Below are 22,028 nucleotides of genomic sequence, written 5' to 3' on the forward strand. Positions count from 1 at the left end.
GGCGGGCGCCGGGAAGCCGCAGGGATAAGAGAAACAGAAGTTTAGAAGTAAAATGAGAGAAATAGGAATGCTGGTAGATAGAAGTAAAATAGGAGAGACAGGAATGCCCGGAGATAGAGAAATAGAGAAAAATAAGGCCTCCCCTCAACATGGCAATGAGAGAGCTTGGATTCGGTCTGCCTGATTAGGGAGGTGGTGAGCACCTGCGGGCAGCTAGCAGCTTATGCGCCACAGGTCACCGAAGACAGGCACGAATTAACATCAATAAGTCTCCCCACAATACGACAATGAGAAGGCTTGGATTCGGTCTGCCTGATTAGTAAGGCGATAAGCACCAGCAGGCAGCTCGACCAGAGTATGAGCTGCAGGTCACCGAAGATAGGCACGAATCAACACCAATAAGTCTCCCCACAATACGGCAATGAGAAGGCTTGGATTCAGTTTGCCTGATTGATAGGGCTTGTAAGCACCTGCAGGCAGTTCTAGTAGAGCAGAGCATGCGCTGCAGGGCACCGAACACAGGCACGCATCAGCGCCTAAAAACCTCCTCACAACATGGCGAAGAGAGGACCCGGATTCGGTTTGCCTGATTGATAGGGCTTGTAAGCACCTGTGGGCAACTCTAGCAAGCAGAGCAGAGTGTGTGCCGCGGGGCACCGAAGACAGGCGCGTATCAACGCCAAAAATAAAAAGAAAGGGGGATCTGTGGGGAGCAACTCGGACTAGACTAAGTTACTGGAATTAAGACTTATTCTGTGCATCTGCTCTCCCACAATATGGCGCTGAGAAGGGAGAAACAGCGTCTACACAGCTGCCTCCAGTTCAACCAATAAACTGTAGGACCTGCTCCTGATTGGAGGAGAGCAGCGTACTCGGCGTGTGGGTAGCAGAGTTGGGATTGGTGGAAGAGGATTATAAAGGAGGAGAGACACAACATGCACCAGGAACATCTAAGGGGAACACCTGTGCAGCCCCCGAGAGAGCCGGCCAGTGGTGTGCCGCTCCCCTGCGGAAGTGGGGAATGTGGCAGGGGGAACCGCCCTTCCACGGAGGTGGAAGGGTCGGTAGCCAACCCGGGAAGAACCAGCAGCAAACCCGGGGAGGGCCGAGCAGACAAAAGAACAGCACAGGGTCCTGTGTCGTTCCTCCACGAAGACGGGGAGCGACATAATGGTGCCGTGACTCGGATGTGAAGCCTAGGCAGGGCTTAGTGTCGTTCCTCCATGAAGAGGGGGAGCGACAGATCTCTGCTTTTGGTTTCTAAGACATAATATAAAGATATTGTCACTCAATGACAAGAACTTTCTTAAGCAGAAACCTAAATTTGAAACATAAATATTGAGATTTATAGTTTCTTTTGATGATTATGAACAATAAAATTGTGTGTATAGAGTTTAAGTTTTTTTTTTTTATTTATTTATTTGAAAGCCAGAGTTACACAGAGAGAAGGGGAGGCAGAGAGAGAGAGAGAGAGAGAGAGAGAGAGACTTCTATTCATCGGTTCACTCCCCAATGGGCCTCAATGGCTGGAGCTGCGCCAATATGAAGCCAGGAGCCAGGAGCCAGGAGCTTCCTCCAGGTCTCCCAGGCGGGCACAGGGGCCGAAGGACATGGGCCATCCTGTACTGCTTTCCCAGGCCATGGCATGTGTATAGAGTTTAAATCCATCTCGCGTCTATATTCTATTTGTTCTGGTTTAGAAAGCTAGTATTTAAAGAAGTCTTCTGAAATATTTGGTGATGGACCATAAACACAAACATCATGAAAATATTAAGTCACTTATATGAGAGCAAGTCAGATTTTCTTAAATAATGTCCTGTGCATTTTATCCCTTACAGGAAACAAAGGTGATGCTGCCAGTCAGTTTGGGCCACCTGGCCCAAAGGGTGAGCCAGGTAGCCGTGGATATCAAGGTATATTTACATATTTGTCTTATTAAAATAAACAAAAGAGTGATTTAGTTTGAAAAGGACTATTTTGTAATCTCTATAATTAAACCTGATGAATGAGCAATCAATAACCACTCATACTGAAAACAGCCCCAGGTTACTATTCCAGCCTTTTCTTACCTACTGAGAGAAGTGAATGAATGCAAGGTGTGTACCATTGAGGAGCTATCACTGAATCTACTCTAATTAACTAAAACCAAACCAAACCGAACCAAACAAACATAAGACCTTGCCATCATTAAAAACCTATGTTGCGCAGAACAATACTTCGTATGTAGCAATTCATGTGGAATCCCTCAGAACAGATTGTGAGGTGCCAGGGAAGTCTTGTCCACAGTTGGGTCCAGGCTGGCCACCTAAGATGATGCACATCAGAAGGGAGGCACTGGACTCTGTACAGCTCCAGGCTTCATGGAGAAATGGGAAAATTGCTTGAGCTTAAGCCAACGGAGCACAATTTGAATTCAACTTCTAGAGGGGAGAGTGATTTTAGGATATTCTGCGGTATCAGTCTATACTCACATGTTTGTTTACACGCATATATGTAAGAGAAACATAGATGTTTCCCTTTCAGAAAACAGTGGAAGTATAAATTCACCTCCTTTCTGAGCCTTTTGGCAGCATGAATCAGTATTTCAAATATGCACACCCTTTGAGGAATCTGACTCCTCAGAGTTTATCTTAAGTCAATAATCAGACACGGGTATCAAGAGACATTTCTTGGGATTTCCACTGCATGGACAGAGCCTGTGTCCATTCTCAGGGGCTTAAAGTTAGGCCAAAGGACATGTAGCTGAGAGGGGTCAGCTTAGCAATGAGATGTGCATTAGATGGGGCTCTTGTCAACCAAAAGACTCTCTATTACATTTTGTTCATTATTTTAAAACTCCCTCTGCCAATAGACATATTTATTTTCAAATAACAGAATATCTGAGCAGAACTGTTATGGGAAGTTTTATTTTCTTTATTTTTATCCTACGATATACAAAATTATAGTGGCACAGCATCTTTCCCACCTTCTTTCCTGCTCTCTTTCAGGTGGGGCTTTTGCCTCTGATAGGGACAAATATATTTGGATCACATAATATTGTAACTGAAATGTATAAATGGAGTGTATGTTTGCAAAGGAAAATGGAACTGAGGTTAGCTTTACGTGAGGAGTATCGGGTAGGAAAGCAGCGGCTAGAAGTCACCCTCCATTGCTCTAGGGTGTGTGTAGTCTGGGGCAGGTTGCTTATCTTCTCTGGGCTCAGTTTGCCTGTTTACACTTTGGTCATATACACATTGCAGGATGGCTCAGAACATCAAATGAGCTATCTCCAAAGAAATTTGTAAGCTGAAAATTATTACACAAATATAAACTGTTATCATCATCAGTCAGCAAAATATTGAGTTTTTTCACACTTACAGGTATTCTTATGTAAACTCTGAAGACAGTAAGATTTCATAAGCCCAAAGTAGTCCAAAACTGAGGCCTTTGAAGTCAGTTGGAATTTTAAGTTAAAAGTCATTATCCTGAGTTATTTTATACTTAGGCTGACTTTTTCAGAAAATTTGTCCTGGCCTAGTTTGCCTGGTCTCCAGTGGTTATCGCTGTTTAAATTGTTCCCTATCCTATATGACAAGTCGTCTGCTTAGAATTTTTTTTTTTGGAAATATTTATTTATTTTGAAAATCAGAATTACAAAGAAAGTAGGAGAGATTTTCCATCTGCTGATTCACTCCCCAGATGGTGGCAATGGCCAGTGCTGGGCCGGGCCAAAGCCAGGAGCTTCATCCAGGTCTCCCACTTGGGTGGCAGGGACCCAGACACTTGGCCCATCTTCCACTGTTTTTCCCAGGCCATTAACAGGGAGCTGGATCAGAAGTGGAGAGGCTGGGACCGGAACTGGCACCCATATGGGATGCTGACATTGCAGGTGGCAGCTGAACCTGCTATGCCACAATGCTGGCCACAGAATTTTAAAATTATTTGTTGTTACCAGCACATAATTTACCTAAATACCCTGCTTCTGGAATAGGCTGAATTGAAAGAGCTTAATGAGAAAGTACCGATCTGCGGCTTGTCTCAGTATTGTGTAAGACTGTACTGAGCTAAGTCCCATCTGCCCCAGCCCACTTCAACTACAGGTAAAATAGAACACAGCTGAACTCAAAAGTTCTATTAACATAAGCACCAATTTGAGAGATGAATCTTTTAATGCTTCAGTGTTTTTATTTGGAGATGAGCATAATGTTGCCTTGCCTTACTGCAGCCACATTTTCAGGTTAAATAAGATTACACAGTGAGGTCAACTGATGTGAAATTCAGTGAACATAGCCCTTTTTTTCTGTTTGTTATGATCAGTAATGGGTATGTCAACCAGCTACAGATCAACAATAATTGAAAAAATTGAATCAGTACTGAATCCATGCAGACTTTCAAGTTTAGTCATTATTCCCTAAATAACACAGTATAACAACTATTTATATAGGATTTACCTTGTGTTAAATTTTATAAGTAATCTAGAAATGATTTAAAGTGTACAGGAAGATATATGTAGATTATATACAAATCTAACACTATTTTATAGAGTGAGTTGAGAATCTGCAGATTTTGGTGTACAAGGGAGCATCCTGGAACAAATCCCTGAAGGATACTGAGGGGCAACCTTATTTGACTTCAATCAGATTCAATCATTGATTTTCTGCGTGGACTGTTGGTATCCCCCATAAACATGAATTAGTCATCCTCTGTAGTAATCAAAGGAATGTAACTTAAAGTGTCTGAAATGTCATTTTATCCTTACTAAATTAGCAAGAAAACCAACGAAGGAGCAGGTACTTGGTAAGAATACAGCATGCTGTTGGGGTTGTGATCAGGCACCTGTGGGGTGGATGTAGCAGTGTGAAGCAGGGCAACATTTAGTCTACACTGCTGGTCACTTGAATCAAGAACCAGTGTGGAGTAGTTCCGCCCAGAAGACCAGAGAAGGACTGAATTGCTCTCATATGTCACTGACTTGAGAAGGAGACTGTTTTGGATTTTTAAAGATGTAAGAGAGATATCCACTAGATCAAATATGTGATTCTGGAATGGAACTCGGTGGGGTTGTTCAACTATGAATGATGCTAAGGGGACAATGGGGCAATTCAAGCATAACAAACATTAGATGATATTAAGGATTGTTATTAATTTTCTTGGCTGCAATAACAGGCAACACAGGAAAGTATTCTTATCTTTCAGAATTACTTCCTGAAATATTTAGAGGTAGAATTCCACAATAGCTGTGATTTACTTTAAAATACATCAGCATTTAAAAATACATTTTAAAGAATTACATTATTAAACTATTTATCTCTAAAGTCTACTTCTAGGAATTTTTTTCTAGGGAAACAATTTAAAAGAAAAAGTTGATAAAGGATGTGTAAAAAGTATTGCTTATCACAGTAAAGAGTTAGAAATAACTTGAGTGGCCCATAGCAGGAGAAAATTAGTTAATTTAATTAAGAGGGACTCATTTTAACATGATAATTAGAAAAATTGTGACAAACTTGGAAAAGTAGTTATGAGTCAATGACAATTTTAGAAACTAGAATATAAAATTTATGGTATTATTTGCACAAGTGTATATGTATGGAAACTGTGTTAAGGTGGTGGGATTAGGGGTGTTTTGTTTTTAATACTTCCATAATATTTCCTTCCAATTCAGTGCAAATTTTAAATGTAAGAGAATCAGGATAGAAAATGAAGCAAGGGCTGATGCCGCAAGTTTGATAGATCCACTGTCTCAGTAGCAATCCCCACGACTCAAATATTTGATCCTTCCTTCTTTTAGGACATTTTGGAGGCCCCGGAGAGCAGGGTTTTCCTGGTGTTCAAGGGCACAGAGGACCACCTGGAAGGCCAGGATCACCTGGCTCCTCTGGACCACCAGGGTGTCCAGGTACATTTGGAAACTTCCAGAGCACTCCTGTATCTCTTGGTGTGTTAGAAAGAACCAGTCTTCATGTAGACCTACGTTTAGATACGGCTCTGACACGTCCCAGACGTGACTTTGGACAGGCCACCTAAACATGATTCCTCCCCTATAAAGCTGGTCCTACTACTCCGAGTTACAGAGTGGGCACAAACTAAGACAGCAGGTGTGGCGTGCTTAGAATGGCACCAGACAGAAAGTGAAGGCCCGACAGAGAGGAGTGCCTGTCCAGCCCTCTGCATTCCAACTGCCATTCAGGATGCCGGGTTTGTTAGTGTCTCTCCTGGAGACCTAAGGCAAATACCATGTTCACAAAATGATATTTTAATGAACTCATTTTCTGCTGATTCAGAAAAAGGAGAACTTTATAATTGGCAACTTTGTTCATTTGGAAGTGTATTTGCTCCTTCTGAAGCTGTGTATTTTTCTCCCTTGAGTTAAGAGATTTAGGAAGAAAAGGTAATAAAATGATGTTCCTACTTACCTAGGTACTATGAATGTAGATGACTCTCCTAGCGAATGTAACCATCAGTCATCTGTATGTCTGCAAACCTCTCTGCTTTATCCAGGTGGCCAGGGGATACCTGGGCTGGAGGGCCATCCGGGAGAAGTGGGGGACCCTGGGCCAAGAGGCCTCCTGGGAGATCCAGGGAGACCAGGTCCCCCAGGAATGAAAGGTGAGTTGGGATGATACCTGACCCTTCAGAGACATGGACATAATAAGGAGAATGCTGCTCTTGATCATGCCACTCTCTCCCAGTTGGTTCCATCACCATCCTTCTCTTCCTCCGCCTGGAGCCTCAGGTGTATCCTGTTAGCATCTTCCTTACCCCAGGCTGCAGATGATGCTCATGTAATTTGACCTGCTCATACTGAAGAGCATCTGGAATGGTGGTGCTGCCGTCTACCTACCTACCTTCCTTCCTTCTTCCTTCCTTCCTTCCTTCCTTCCTTCTTCCTTCCTTCCTTCCTTCCTTCCTTCCTTCCTTCCTTCCTTCCTTCCTTCCTTTGATTGATTTCACGGACATGGAGCTGGATCAGAAGTAGAGTGGCCATGACTCTAACCACCACCCATATAGGGTGCTGGTGCTGCAGGCAGCGGCTTTACCAGCTATGCCACCACCTCCTTTATAAGGACATTTATGTAGTTTTTTAAATGATGTTCAGGCATATTGTATTCTTTTTCACAGGTAGTTAAGGTACTGTTATGTACTAAATTCAGTGTGAGATGCAGGATGCACTGTTTTGAAGAAAATAGATGTGATTCCTGCCCTGAGCTTATAGCCTAGTAAGAGAAGCAGATAGTCAAAAATATATGTGTAACTAAATATGTATTTACTGTTTGCAACAGGTGGAAGGAGGAGGATAAAGTGCTATGGACGAGTACCTAGTATTCATGGTGTCTTGGATAAATATTTTGTCCTAGTTGAACTTTGCTTTAAAAATAATAGTGGGCTGGTTATAAGTCTAGTTATAAAATATATTACATGAGAATATTTCAGAAAGTTCATGGAAAATGAAATTAAAAGATTAAAAGGTCATTTTTTAATGCGAAGAATGTTTGAATCCATGCAAGTGAATATAATACTTGTTACTAACAAATTTTTATGTCCTCGTTTTCACCCAGGGTATTTGTCCCTCTTCAATCCATTCTATCATTTGATAGGTGTTTTGTGTATATCTCTATCATAACACATATGTGATATTACATTTGTTTATTTAGATGCTTTTACCATCAAACAGGATATGATATTTTGGAAAGCAAAGGTGCTTGTATATCCTTGACACCCATCAACATGTTGGTTGGTAGTCTGAATAAATTAATAAATGGACAGACAGAAGATAAACAAGTGAGCTAGTAACTGAGGTTGAGAGTCTTCTGCTGCCAACAGATGAAGGTTCAAGCCTTACTTGGTAGATTTCTGTAAGCCAGCTCCCTCTATCTCCTCCTTCCTCTCTTGTCTTCCCACCTTCCTACTGCTCACTGAATCACTCAGATGCCAAATTTTGTTAAAATGGAAAATGCCCCCTTTCAAAAGAGTTGGAAACTCATTTTCTGGGATTATTTTGTTTTTCCAAAGTCCAATTCCTATGACACTCTCCTCTTCACTCAAACCCTTGCTACTTCCCAGCCACTGCAGGTGGTAAGTATTCCTTGGCGTGATTCTGTGGAGGGAGGGCTTCTGCTTTGAAGATTTGATTCCCTTATGCATTTCTATGCAACCAGATGTCTTGATCACGCAACCAGATGTCCTCTGTCTTCACTGACATTGTTAGTAATATGAAGTCCAATGGTTTGAAATAAATTTAAGGTTTCAAGAAAAATGATCATATGTTATTTTAAAAGTTTTTCAGGTGGTTGTGGCCATTTCCTGTCCCTGGCCACCCCCTACAGCCCTCATTGAGTGTTGATGCCTTTTTGTGTATAGAAGATGAAGTTGGTAAAAAACCAAGAGAAAAAGATTTTCTGGTTTTTTTTTAAAGACTTATTTATTTATTTGAAAGTCGGAGTTACACAGAGAGGAGAGGCAGAAAGAGAGAGAGGTATTCCATCCGCTGGTTCACTCCCCAGATGGCCACAATGGCCAGAGCTGCACCCATCCAAAGCCAGGAGCCAGGAGCTTCTTCCGGGTCTCCCACGCGGGTGCAGGGGCCCAAGGACTTGGGCCATCTTCTACTGCTTTCCCTGGCTATAGCAGAGAGCTGGATTGCAAGTGGAGCAGCTGGGTCTTGAACCAGCAACCATATGGGATGCTGGTGCTTCAGGACAGGGCTTTAACCCACTGTGCCACAGCACCAGCCCCAATTTTCTATGTTAATCTCTCTTCCTGCACTTCCATTCTTTCCTATCTCCCTGCTTTACTAGAACAAGCAAGGATTTTAAGAACCAAGGTGCCATAACATCATACACTCAGTTTGACCCAAATGACAAGTCTGATGTTATTATTGTTGATTCCTCTTGCCTTGAATTAGTTTACATTTATCACATGACTTTAGTATGATGTGTTGTTAAAAAGATAATAGCTAATGAATGTGATACAAAGAAAATTATTCAAAAAATAACCTCAATTGCATCCTAATTCTGTGCTTTGGAAGAGTAGGTTTATTAAGAAGAGAGGCAAGGAAGTGACTGTATAAACCTACATGTTCATACCAGAGACGGAGAGACACTGCAGTGAGGCTTCCTGACCATGTAGTGACACTGTTTCACTACAAACAGCTCAGTCTTAAAAACACACACACACAAACCAAACAGTGAAATACATTCCTAAAAATTAAAACATCTACAGTATAAATCTACTGTTGCAGTTTCTCATGCTGATATAAAAATGAACCACACTCCAGCAGAAACACTTTGAACTGAGAAGCTAAATATTTGAAGCATGCTCTAAGTCAAGGGAACTTTGTTATCTTGTTTGAACAAACCAGCTGCTGAACTCCAAGCTGTTTGCTCTGCTAGAACTGGCCATATGGATTTTTAGTCCTGCTTGTGTTCAATAAGATTTAAACTTTAACTTAGAGCCTATGCTAAAAATGCTTTGAATCCTAGATTTAAATCTTGAAATGTGTATGCCCTCTAAAAGGAGAACATCCCGTTCCTAGTTTGGCATTAGTGCAAGACTGGAATGATGGAAACCTGAATAAAGTTCTCTGTAGCGTGGTAACGTGGTGAAAAACGTTTGGCTGGTCACAAGTAAAACATCTCCCAGAAAAAAGCACTTCATCATGTCTTATATCAGGAAAGAAATGCCATGCACCGCAGAGCTATGAAAGGCATGGAAATGTTCTTCCGCTATTTACAACTAGATCGTTCCCTCTTGAGCACCGCCATCGCACATACCACGTTGGATGTAATTGCTTGGATTAGCTATCTCTTGCTCCCCATTGTCTTGTCAGCACCTGACATGACTTGACGTTGCAAGCTGAAGCTCTGTGCACTATGAAATCCTATGTTATGCCTCTTATAGGTACTTACATTAAAAAAAAAATCTTATTTCAGTATCTTTTTTGGTTAGAGGTTTTCAGTTTTTTTTTTTTCAGTTATGGTCATGAAGATCTCTCTGCCTCATCCCATCAGTTTTCCTGATGTCTTGTTTTGCCTTGGTTTGAAGGGATTTCTTAGGGCACAGAATTTTCAGTGTGAATAGTAGGAAAGTCCTAGGCACCCAGAGAGGGACTGGCCACCCTATTAAAAGTATAAAGCTGTAGAAAGCCTCCTGGGGTGTAGTAGATAGCATGTGCAGGCATTGGAGCAAAAATACAACCTGAGAGCAGGCATCCAGTCCCAGGGAGTCAGCTGGCTAAGCCGGAAGAAAGCCACATTATGGCTGGAGTGGACGCTGGACTCACCGACTGCACCACAGTCCATGAGTATTGTAGGATGTGGTCTCCCATAATGCATGTTGGGAGGAGGAGGACCAGAGAGGTGAATAAAAATCCTCACTACCCAGGAATGTGCTTGGTTAGCCTGATTGCCCCTCATCTGCACTGTATATATTTCACGCATGAACAACTTTCTGATTTAGAGATGGGATTGATAAAAAGCTTTCAGTAAAAAGGAAAAATTACCCTTAAAACCCTAACCAGATGTAACTGCATTCAATTTAGAAAGATAACATTGGGTCAGAGAAGGGTCGGCCAGTTCAACAATGGCGACGGGCTGGGACTGTGACAAGCCCGGATCTGGATGTGTCGATGTGACAATGGAGAGTTGGCAGAGGCTGGGGTGTTCCACCCTTAGCCAAGTCCCCTGAGCCATCAATCTTGGTGGCTAAAGCTGGAGATCAAAACATGTGGAAATAGCAAAGTGGTCTCAAAATTTATTATCTTTTCAGATAGATTGCGGTAAATATCCAGAGTTGGCAGATGAAGAAGGTCTCTGTGTTCTTTCGGTGCAAACTTGAAACATTGGCTCATAAAATAGGAAAGAAGATTGGAAAGAAAACTAAGCCAGAACTGTGAGATGTGGTTAGGAAATAAGAGATTTAGGAAAAATAAGGATCCAGTCCCATGTCAGATGTAGATGAGAACAGGACTCATCTGAACCCATCTAGAGTTTATATCTTAAAAACGGAATAACAACTGTCCGTGTCAAGTACTGATGACAAATAGAGTGGAACCCATTCACCTGCAATTTTTTTTCTTTTTTTTTTTTGAAGATTTATTTTATTTATTTGAAAAACAGAGTTACAGAGAGAGGTAGAGACAGAGAGAGAAGTCTTCCATCCACTGGTTCACTCCCCAGATGGCCACAATGGCTGGAGCCGTGCCGATCCGAAGCCAGGAGCCAGGAGCCAGGAGCCTCTTCTGAGGCTCCCACATGGGTGCAGGGGCCCAAGCACTTAGGCCAACTTCTACTGCTATCCCAGGCCATAGCAGAGAGCTGGATCAGAAGAAGAGCAGCCGACACTAGAACTGGTGCCCATATGGGACGCTGGAGCTTCAGGCCAGGGCTTTAACACTCTGCGCCACGGCACTAGCACCCCACCTATAATTTTCTAAGAAGTCCACAGAGGATTTGCTTTAATGAACAGAGAAAAATTAAAACTTGTATTATTAAATCCAAATAGATCCTAAAACTTCTCTACATTGCATTTGTCCTATAACTCTATCAAGGAAATACGTGGCATGCAAGTAGAACTTGTTTTTGTTGTCCTCTCCATTGTGTCCTTTCTGTCGACCCTCCATCCCTTGCCTTCTCCTTTTCACATTTTCTCACTAACTTTATATTGATTGAACACCTACTATGTGTCAAGAAATAGGACAAGTGTTGCAGAGGAAAGCCTGGTTTGCATTCTGACTTACCATTGAGTGAGGAATGCAGTCACCTGGAGATGTGATTTTTATATAGCAAGAGATGAGCATTGTGGCAATGGAGTTAATATAATCAGTGGAATGCTTCGTAGGTATCATGGTGTTCAGTCATTAGAGTGTCCAATGTCATTATCCCAACTTTGAGATATATGACTCCCAACTGAGTGAATGACTGGCTGTGTACCAAAGTGTTCTAGGTCTTAAGTGAAGATCTACTCATGAAATAGAGATTACAGAAGTGGTCAGGAGCAGAGAAAAAGCTTCATTGCCCAAAACCAATCAATGAGACAAGACATAGAGAGAAGCATCTGGTGGAGAACCCAGCTCCTTAGGGACGCTCTGTAACATTTCTTCTCAGGGCCGGTGCTGTGGTGCAGCCGGTTAAAGCCTTGGCCTAAAGTGCTGGCATACCATATGGGCACCGGTTCTAGTCCCTGCTGCTCCTCTTCCAATCCAGCTCTTTGCTATGGCCATGGAGAAAAGAAGATGGCCCAAGTCCTTGGGCCCCTACACCTGTGTGGGAGACCCGGAAGAAGCTCCTGGCTCCTGGCTTTGGATCGGCCATTGAGGCCATCTGGGGAGTGAACCTTCAGATGGAAGACCTCTCTCTCTGTCTCTACCTCTCTCTGTAAATCTGTCTTTCAAATAAATAAAATAATATTTAAAAGAAACACACTTCTTCCCTGCCTTCTTCCCTGCTTCTGCGCCTTCTTTGTTATCTGTCTCCTACCACAACTCTATGCTTGTCAATTAGAAAACTTGTTTGAAAAGACTTATCATGTGGAAAAGCTAAACACACAAAGTATGTTCATCGAAAACCTTATGAAACATCTTCCATCAAAAGTGCACAATGCGGCCACCACTGTGGCTCAATAGGCTAATCCTCCACCTAGCGGCGCCGGCACACCAGGTTCTAGTCCCGGTCGGGGTGCCGGATTCTGTCCCGGTTGCCCCTCTTCCAGGCAAGCTCTCTGCTGTGGCCAGGGAGTGCAGTGGAGGATGGCCCAAGTGCTTGGGCCCTGCACCCCATGGGAGACCAGGAGAAGCACCTGGCTCCTGCCTTCGGATCAGCGCGGTGTGCCGGCCGCAGTGCGCCAGCCGTGGCGGCCATTGGAGGGTGAACCAACGGCAAAAGGAAGACCTTTCTCTCTGTCTCTTTCTCTCTCACTATACGCTCTGCCTGTCAAAAAAAAAAAATTAAAAAAAAAAAAAAAAAGAAAAGTGCACAGTGCCAGCTTAAGTCAAGCCAGGGTGGTGGGTGCCTCCTTAGGGGACTTCACTGATGTCCCCCAAAGAGTTCTCAGAGAAGCTACAGGTGTCAGTGGGGTAATGTCCCATCACAGACACTGGAGTTTCCTGTGATTTTTACAAAAAAAAAAATTGCTTGCTCTGCAAAGGCATCACAGTGGCTCTGAAAGAGGTGGTTATAAAGAAACAGCTTCATGGGGCCAGGGCTGTGGCGCAGCAGGAAAAGCTGCCACCTGTGGTGCTGGCATCCCATATGGGCAGCGGTTCAAGTCCCGGCTGCTCCACTTCCAATCCAGCTCTCTGCTATGGCCTGGGAAAGCAGTAGAAGATGGTCCAAGCTCCTGGCTCCTGGCTTCGGATAGGCCCAGCTCCAGTCGTTATGGTCAATTAGGGAGTGAACCAGCGAATGGAAGACCTCTCTCTCTCTCCTTCTCTCTGTGTAACTCTGACTTTCAAATAAAATAAATAAATCTTTAAAAAAAAGAATTAGCTTCAGCAAACCTTGACCACAGGGGAGGCATGTGTTCTCCAGTATGCCACCAGTGCTAGCTGTCTTCTGTCCTGGGATATTTACATGATCCTGAAGGAATTGGAACCCACAGATGCTGTGGGGAGAGGAAAGACTTCAAGTCTGGGTATAAGAGGCCTGGATTTGCTTCAGTCTTTTTCCAGTAAAGATGATCTTATTGTCATCCAATCAAGCCACTTCCTACTCCAAGATTTAGTCAGTTTAGACTGTATCTGGTCATGATACCGTCATGAAATCATGTATGCATTAAGTTGTCTTGGCAGAAAACCTCTATCAAATGAATGTGTTAAATCCCCACTGGCCTAGAATCCTGCCCTGATAATGATGTCCAGCAGGGGAGACTAGTCCCCTCCCGCATCAGCTTACCTCAGCCAGGCCAGGCGGCATCTGTGAGTTGTGGCCAGAGTGAGTATCAGCGGCTAGTGTTCCCCTTGGGTCACATGCCTGTCATGTGTTTCAGGTCCTTCTGGTTCTCCTGGCCTGGATGGCTTGCATGGGCTGAAGGGTCAGAAAGGAACCAAAGGTGCTTCAGGTAAGAAAATGTCATTTGCAGGAGCCTGGGCTTTAACCCCTGGAACAGGAGATAAAGTAGGGCCTCCCTCCTCCCCTCCCTGCCTGGGATTGTCTCCCTTCACCAGATTTGGGGAGTGAAACTCAAAACCTGGCTGGGATGAAAGACACAGGGTTGGAACTATTTTCAGCGCTGTTGCTCATTTTTGTAAGAATGACATGTGAGAAAACCTTATCTAAGGAATGGTTGATTAGCAATACTTTTTGTTGGTGTTGCTTCTCTGAACAATTGCTTAACTAGACACAGATTTCAAAATGTCATGAGTAACAAATAAATAGGGTTTAAACATGTTTGCATTGTTTTAAGTGTTGTGCTGCCATAGATGACCACATGGATCTAATGAGTACCTTTAGTACCTTTTCACAGCTTCTGTTAAAACAAATGACCTGAAAGATTTGTTGCTATTTTTGATACCACCAGTTGGCTAATCTTCAATTACTGCATTCTAGCAGGTTCTGTGAATGGCATGCACAGTTGCTGTGTCACTTTCTCAAAGAAACAGCTGATAATCAGACACAGCGGCAGGAACCCAACACGTAGACTTGAGTGGCTGTGGGGGAAAGGTTGAATTGTTCTGCTAAGTTTGAACGCATTGGTGGGGAGAGATGTAATCTTTGCAGTTTGGAAGTTCAAAAAGTAATACTTTTAATGGTCCTTCCAGATAGTTTGATTAAATGTGCGCCTCTTCCAAAAACCCAGTGATGGTCTTCCTTCCATGTAAAATTCCACAATGGTTCTAATTATAGGCCAGCTTCTGCCTCAAATTTCCAAGCAGTTTATTCATAATTATTTATTGTTACATCTTATTTGTTGTCACTGTACCCACTGTAGAGGTTGGAGGGTTGGTGTTGTCACTAAGATGTTGATTTTATAAATATGATAAATAATTATAAATGAAACCAAGCTGTGGATAGCCAGTCATAAGCAAGAAATGGCTACTCAGGAATAGCATGTGGCCATTTGGGTCCCCACCACAACAGTGATAGTCTCTGCAGAAGGAGTCTCTTCTCTGTGACACTCGTGTGGGGAAGTGACACCATAGCAGGGACAAGCAAGATGATGTAATATTAATGCTCTTTTCCCCATTAAGGTTTGCATGAAATGGGCCCACCTGGTCCAATGGGAATACCTGGAATCAAAGGGGATAAAGGAGAACCTGGGAGCCCAGGAATTTCTCCTCCAGGACTTTTTGGTGAACGAGGTCCCCCAGGCCTCCCAGGTAAGAAGCAGTATGTGCTGCCCCTCTCTCAACAAAGTCAAAAGCTCCCAAGTATAATGAGGCTAATGTCTGAATGTGTCCCTTTCCAGGGAGACCAGGACCAGTTGGTCCCATGGGTGCCACAGGAAGAGCTCCTAAGGGTGACATTCCTGACCCAGGTCCTCCTGGAGATCAGGGACTTCCTGGTCCTGATGGCCCAAGAGGTACGCAAGCATCGTGGCAAGGGGTAGTAATGCTCCCTTCATTAGACGCTGCCAGCTCTACAGGAATGCAGGGATAAAGAGTGGCAGGGTGGAGGCACCAGAGCTGCTCCAGCAGCTGGATAAATGAGGCCCATTTTGGGGAAGTGTGGGTTTCCAGGCTTAGGATGTAGTTCACACCACTCTATCAGACCACCTTGGCATGGGTACCAATTCTGATTTAGAGCAAGCATTTCCCGTTGCCCACTTGTTGCTGACCATGAGGTTTCAGAAGTGGCTGGCAGAAGGGAACAGTACCTTCCTTGTTGGTTTCTAGCACGTATCAGCCAGTCCTGAGGCCCATAGCAGGAGGCAGGCCTGTCACATACACAGGAATAGTCTCTTGCATGTGGTATTAAACAGTACTGTTGCTCCTTTCATCACTTTGATGAACTTTGGAAAGGCAAGATTTTAGAAGTAATTACTAAACCAATAAAGTAAGGGGTAGACCAGAGCTGGTTTGTGAATTAGGGGAAGAGCTTGGCTCAGTGCCTTGGTTTGCTTGATATGGATGATCAATTCATATAGGCTCCTAAAAGAAAAAAAGAAAAAACTCTTATACACAGACACAGACCCGTCACCTTTGAATCATCAGGAATTTAGGAGGGATAGGATTCTATACTAAGAAATATTAAAGCAATAGTAGTGGTAAGAAATATAGGAGGTGAATAGGTGTTAATTCATTCTTGGTGGTTTTCAAATAGGATTGTAAATTTGAGTGAACAATCCTTTGGCATCAGCCCAATTTTCTCCAAAGCCCACCTATTTGTCCATCCCTGCCTCACTCTAGGCATCCCTCCCTCCATTCTTCTCCTCCTTTCATCCATTCATCCATCTGTCAAGCCATCTTATTAAAGCAGCAAGACTGCAATGCAAATAAAAACCATCAACTGCTAGTTTCCAAAGGAGTGGCCCTGAATAGAAAGATGGTTTGGGTTCAGCTCACTTTGTCTAACAGTTGCTAACCCGTCCTCTACACCATTTCTCTACCTGAGCTGAGTGAGACATACACTCTGTTTAACTCTGATCCTACTGACTCTTATTCTTCTAATTCCCTCCATCCCTTGCTTGCAAACTGTTGAATTATCTTTCTAAAGAAGCTTTCAGGAAGCTGATATACATTTCTGCCTTTGATTGAAAGAATACTTTTGCCTCTTCCCTGTGGTCAGGAGCACCTGGGCCTGCAGGCCCCCCTGGGAGTGTGGATCTTCTGAAAGGAGAGCCAGGTGACTGTGGTGTGCCAGGGCCGCCAGGACCCCCCGGCCCGCCAGGCCCTCCGGGGTGCCAAGGTGTTCCAGGATGTGATGGACATGATGGCCAGAAAGGTACGAATCCAAGTTGTCCCATAAACAGCATGTGAGGCCTTTTGCTATCTCACCTGGAGCGTCTGGGGTACTGCACCACCTCGGTGTCATCCCTCCTTCCGGTGGAAACAGTGACTACATCTCCAAAATGTCCTGACTTCCCCAGAGCCCTGAAGTCTGGGCAAAAGTTGGACAAATAAAAGGAAGAGACAGAAGTTCATCTTTTGCCCCTAATAACACTCTTGTGTAATGCTATCACACCCAAATCAAACAAGTCATAATTTAAAATGAAGCAGTCAGATTTTCTTTTATTAACTTTTATCTATTTATGTTTAAAAGGCAGAAAAACAGAGGTAGAGACAGAAAGAGATCTTGCATCTGCTGGTTCACTATCTAGGTGCCTGCAATAGCCAGGGATGGGCCAGGTTGAATCCAGGGGACTGGAACTCAATCCAGGTCTCCCATGTGGTGGTAGAGACCCAAGTACTTGAGCCATCACCTGTGGCCTCCCAGGGTGTGCATTAGCAGGAAGCTGGTATTGGAACTGGAGCCTAGATTCAAACCCATCCAATATGGGATGCAGGCGTCTCAACCAGTGTCTTAACTGTTGAACCAAATGCCTGCCCCTAGAAAGTAAAAAGAAAGAAGTTAACTTTTATATTTTAGTTCATTTAATACAATATAGCCAATATAATTTTAACATAAAATCAGTTTGAAATTATCAATGAAAGGCCGGTGCCGCGGCTCACTAGGCTAATCCTCCGCCTTGTGGCGCCGGCACACGGGGTTCTAGTCCCGGTCGGGGCGCCAGATTCTGTCCCGGTTGCCCCTCTTCCAGGCCAGCTCTCTGCTGTGGCCAGGGAGTGCAGTGGAGGATGGCCCAAGTGCTTGGGCCCTGCACCCCATGGGAGACCAGGAGAAGCACCTGGCTCCTGGCTTCGGATCAGCGCAGTGCGCCAGCCGCAGCGCGCCGGCTGCGGCGGCCATTGGAGGGTGAAGCAACGGCAAAGGAAGACCTTTCTCTCTGTCTCTCTCTCTCTCACTGTCCACTCTGCCTGTCAAAAAAAAAAAAAAAAGAAAAAGAAAAGAAAAAGAAATTATCAATGAAATACTTGAGCTGATTTGACAAGTCAGCCATCCTCTCTCAAATCAGCCACCCTCCTCTCCTTTCTGCCTGTGAAATCTGGGGTGTATCTGACACAACACAACCCTGTCTGGGTTGGCCACATTTCAAGTGCTTGGTAGTCACATGTGATTGGTATCTTCTGTATTGGACGGCTCAGTTTTATTTAGACTGCTGACTCTGGTTTTTCATATTCATGAAAACGTCCTTGTTACTGAATTTCTCTATTATAGGAGGATAAAATATTTATTTTAATTACTTTTTACCCAACTTATAATATTTGGGGGACACTAGTTTTGGCCAGTAGAATTTCAGAGAATTATTATGTTCATGGAACTTTTTTATGGAGATGGAACCAATAATGATTATTCATCTTAACTCCCTTATTTCATAAATAAGGATGTGGGATATTAAAGAAATGACTGGTTGAAGTTTGCAAAATAACCAGTGCTTTGACTTCTAAAGCAAGTGTGAAATAAGGCAAAATATTAGGGAAGAGGGGAGATCAAAATCACCATTAGGCTCTCATCACTACAGTGCGAATGGCATCTCTGGAATTCTGCAGTGTACAACCTGTCCCATAGTACATAGCAGTACTCTCCACCTTTGTTGGCTCTAAAATTAATTTTAGAGAATGTGGCTTATACCAGCAAGCAAATGGTCTTGCAAGTGTTCAACCTCAGAAGTGGACAGACATGTGAGCACTCTGGTCAACACTAGGAAAGGCTGGTGCTGCGGCTCACTAGGCTAATCCTCTGCCTTGCGGCGCTGGCACACTGGGTTCTAGTCCCGGTCGGGGCGCCAGATTCAATCCCAGTTGCCCCTCTTCCAGGCCAGCTCTCTGCTGTGGCCAGGGAGTGCAGTGGAGGATGGCCCAAGTACTTGGGCCCTGCACCCCATGGGAGACCAGGATAAATACCTGGCTCCTGCCATCGGATCAGCGCAGTGCGCCGGCCGCAGCACAACGGCCGCGGTGGCCATTGGAGGGTGAACCAACGGCAAAAGGAAGGCCTTTCTCTCTGTCTCTCTCTCTCACTTTCCACTCTGCCTGTCAAAAAAAAAACAAAACAAACAAAACACTAGGAAGGAGGAAGTGGCTGCTGGCAACCCTCATCCTCCCTGGAAGTCTCCAGAGGATAACTCTGTGGCTGGGTTTATACTCCAGGGCTGAGGGAATAGCTTTGCCATGTAACTCATGTGACGAACAGCGACCAACCTGAGAATACACAGGGAGTTAGAAACACCCGTGGAGCCACTCCCCATGCTTCTCAGCTCCCATTCCAGAGGATACCAGGGTCAAACTGTGCTTTGTTGTACAGAGTGAGGGAGTTCCCTTGGTTTTCCTTTTCTGTCTTATAGAGTGGGCATACTTCACAGACAGCTACAGGTCCTTGTGGATATGCCTTGAACAAATTTAAACATCATATTCAGTGTAGAGTTTCATGGAGGAAGGCAGGCATTCATACCAAGGAAGCATCCGTGTGAATCCAGCTTAGTGCTCTGACTGAAGTGTTTGTCAAAAAAGCAACCAGACTTGCGTTGGGATTCCAGGGAGGACTTAATGGATGGGGAAGAGGAGAAGGGGAAAACCATAGGAGGGAGTTGTGGTTGGTGGGCCCGAGACAAAAGAGCAAGGGGAGTGGTATGAGGTTGGGCAAGGAGGCACTTTGTCCCCAGAGTGAATCTCTTCCCTTACTTCCCCATCATGTCCCGTCCTTTGGCCGTCTCCAGAGAAGGTTCAGGATTGCAGGGCCTTTCATTCTAATTTAGGTTTAGCTTGATCATGGATCAGTGTTCCTTAGTCCTGAAAAAGCATTGCATTTTGTGCAGATGGAAATTCTGCTCAGCCTTGCGGAGAAAAATGAGGCTCCGTTCGAAGGCCCACTTTGCCCTGCTTTTTCACTGGAGTGGATCTCTGAATTCAGTCAGCCAAATCATCATTGTCTTTTCATTGCTTCATTCCAGCGCCTTCATGTTTATGTTTCCTTTAGGACCAATGGGGTTCCCAGGGCTGCAAGGGCCCCATGGCCTTCCTGGGCTATCTGGAGAGAAGGGTTTACCTGGATCTCCAGGTAGAAAAGGACCCACGGGTCCTCCAGGTAAGTGTCTAATGCTCTGCTCAGCAACCTGCACATGGCATTTTTGTATGATGATCATCTTTCAGAAAGTAGACAGTTATTCTAAAAGTACTAACACATTCTTATGAGTTAAGTTCTTTTAGAGTATACTTATTTCAGGCTTTATTTTGAAGTTTCATGTTTGGTAAACTAATATTTATTATCAGAATGAATAAGTCGGAAAATTGAGTTGATTTTCCCCATAGTACATCTCGAGGAAAGAAATATGTGTTGAATCACACAAAAGATTCAGCCTGATTTGATTATTGTTTTTCAGAATTGCATTTCTACTTTCTATCTCTGAATCTCCCTTAATTTTTTAGATGTTTTATTTGACTTTTTCCTGTAAAGTACATCAGTACTTATGATGGTGAAAGGCTATTCAGTGTAACTCCATTGATGGCACACTTTAATCATGGGGTAAAAATAAACCAAGGAAGAGTAGGAAGAGAAAGGCAAACAGAGCTGTGCATCTCAGATTGGCAGGAGTTCTACCTTTCAAGATCCTAAATCAGTATTATGATAATGTGACGTCAGTTTGCATTATTTTGCCATCTCCTAAAATAGCTGCAGTCCGAAGAACAGTCTGTACTGCTTTATGAAGAATTATAGTACAATGAGACAAAGGACTTATACTTTATTCCTCTTCTATTTCTTTCCTATAAAACTTTATAAATTCATATGGAAATGTCAGAAGCTTTTAAGTGGATAAAACTCCTATATACATTAATTTAGAGCATATTTGCTATAGAAATCAAAAAGAATTTTATATTTCTCAAGAGAATTTCATTTCAAGTCTTTCTACAGATGAAAACTCCATTAGTGCAAAATCAGAGCTGTTCCTGTCAGTCACATTGATGTGGACTTTTTATGTAAATACGAGGCTGTCACTCTGCCTGTCATTGATGCCGCCCCAAATTATTATTTTAGTTCCCAAACAGTCTATTTTATTTTTGTCCTGATTCACAAATTTAAAAATCTCTTTCCGCTACGTGAAAATCATTGAATGGCCTCCGGTTTTTCGCTTTGGATATCTGCAGGTTACAGAGGTAAGCAGTGCCATCAAAACCGTCATTTCCCCCGAAATCTGGTTCCTAGTTGTTTCTGTGTTTGCCTTTTCCACTGGCTTTGTGAGCCAACCGTCCTTACGTTTTTAAATAGATGGGATGCTGTAATGATATTGGGTTTTAATGCCTTTGCTTCTTCGTTACTGATATAGTAACCTCATATTACAGTGTCCTAATGCTGAGCCTCATTATAGGTTGTCAAGGCAATGTAGATACTTGGCTTTTATAATTTCAATTCAGGCACTAAGTATGAGTGCTTTCTCTGTAAAATGCTCGAGCACATACCCATGTACATCCCTTTTAGAAACGCTACTGTAGAAGTACAAGGACATCCCTAACCTAAGTGGTATCAACGTCATTGTCTGGCTCTCACCACTCAGTCATGGGCTAGGACAGCCCTTTCCTATCACACCGTTAAGTCCATTGTCAGGGAGCAAATTTCTTTGTGGGCTCAAAAGAAAATGTTTCCTTCATACTCTGAAATGCAAAAGCAACCTATTATTTTGGGTCTAGCATTTGCAGAGAGAACAAAAATTGTTTCTAGAAAGAAGAAAAGACAAATTTTCAATGTCTGCATTTGCTCTTTCCAGGCATCTGTTATCCACCTAATGAAAATGCCCTGAATACGGACACCATATATTACTTTGAAGGCCTTTACAAGAAAGACCTCGGCCTCTTGCTTTTAGCTTCTGGTTTATTAAAAAGTAAAGAAAGGCAATAAAAAAAATTAAATCCTGCTATTTTACATGGTTAAAAACTAAAGTTGCATATTTAATGAGTTTTCATTGCAGTCCTGTCTATGAATGTATGGAGAAAGTCATTTGGGGATCCCACTGAAATTCTAAATATGAAGGAGCAGCCATGTGGCCCCAGTTCCCCGACTCCCTCA

At 43.4% G+C, this 22,028-nt stretch overlaps 2 protein-coding genes across 11 annotated transcripts in view; one reads left to right on the plus strand and one right to left on the minus strand.

The window, feature by feature from the left end:
• COL4A4 (collagen type IV alpha 4 chain) overlaps window positions 1-22,028 on the plus strand; it is a 180,366-nt gene that overhangs the window by 140,346 nt on the left and 17,992 nt on the right. For 3 of the 5 annotated variants that reach the window (XM_070070110.1, XM_070070109.1, XM_051849087.2), the window contains 8 exons: window positions 1,839-1,913; window positions 5,768-5,875; window positions 6,478-6,585; window positions 13,960-14,031; window positions 15,161-15,289; window positions 15,379-15,492; window positions 16,698-16,853; window positions 19,947-20,260. In XM_070070110.1, coding sequence (XP_069926211.1) covers window positions 1,839-1,913; window positions 5,768-5,875; window positions 6,478-6,585; window positions 13,960-14,031; window positions 15,161-15,289; window positions 15,379-15,492; window positions 16,698-16,853; window positions 19,947-20,161 — 977 coding nt within the window. In that variant the 3' untranslated portion in view covers window positions 20,162-20,260. Of the gene's footprint in view, window positions 1-1,838; window positions 1,914-5,767; window positions 5,876-6,477; window positions 6,586-13,959; window positions 14,032-15,160; window positions 15,290-15,378; window positions 15,493-16,697; window positions 16,854-19,946; window positions 20,261-21,112; window positions 21,122-22,028 lie in introns of those variants that run through there. The other 2 variants (XM_017343169.3, XM_070070107.1) reach the window with 2 other exon arrangements.
• The window catches only part of RHBDD1 (rhomboid domain containing 1), a 230,045-nt gene that overhangs the window by 15,135 nt on the left and 192,882 nt on the right, over window positions 1-22,028 (minus strand). For 3 of the 6 annotated variants that reach the window (XR_011387076.1, XR_011387075.1, XR_011387074.1), the window contains 3 exons: window positions 17,234-17,458; window positions 15,787-16,060; window positions 13,866-13,997 (listed from right to left, as the gene is read on the minus strand). The gene's annotated coding sequence lies outside the window, so the exon portion shown is untranslated. The remainder of the gene's footprint in view (window positions 1-13,865; window positions 13,998-15,786; window positions 16,061-17,233; window positions 17,459-22,028) is intronic. The other 3 variants (XR_011387078.1, XR_011387077.1, XR_011387073.1) reach the window with 2 other exon arrangements.

Source organism: Oryctolagus cuniculus, chromosome 3 (assembly GCF_964237555.1).
Source record: "Oryctolagus cuniculus chromosome 3, mOryCun1.1, whole genome shotgun sequence".
NCBI lineage: Eukaryota > Metazoa > Chordata > Mammalia > Lagomorpha > Leporidae > Oryctolagus > Oryctolagus cuniculus.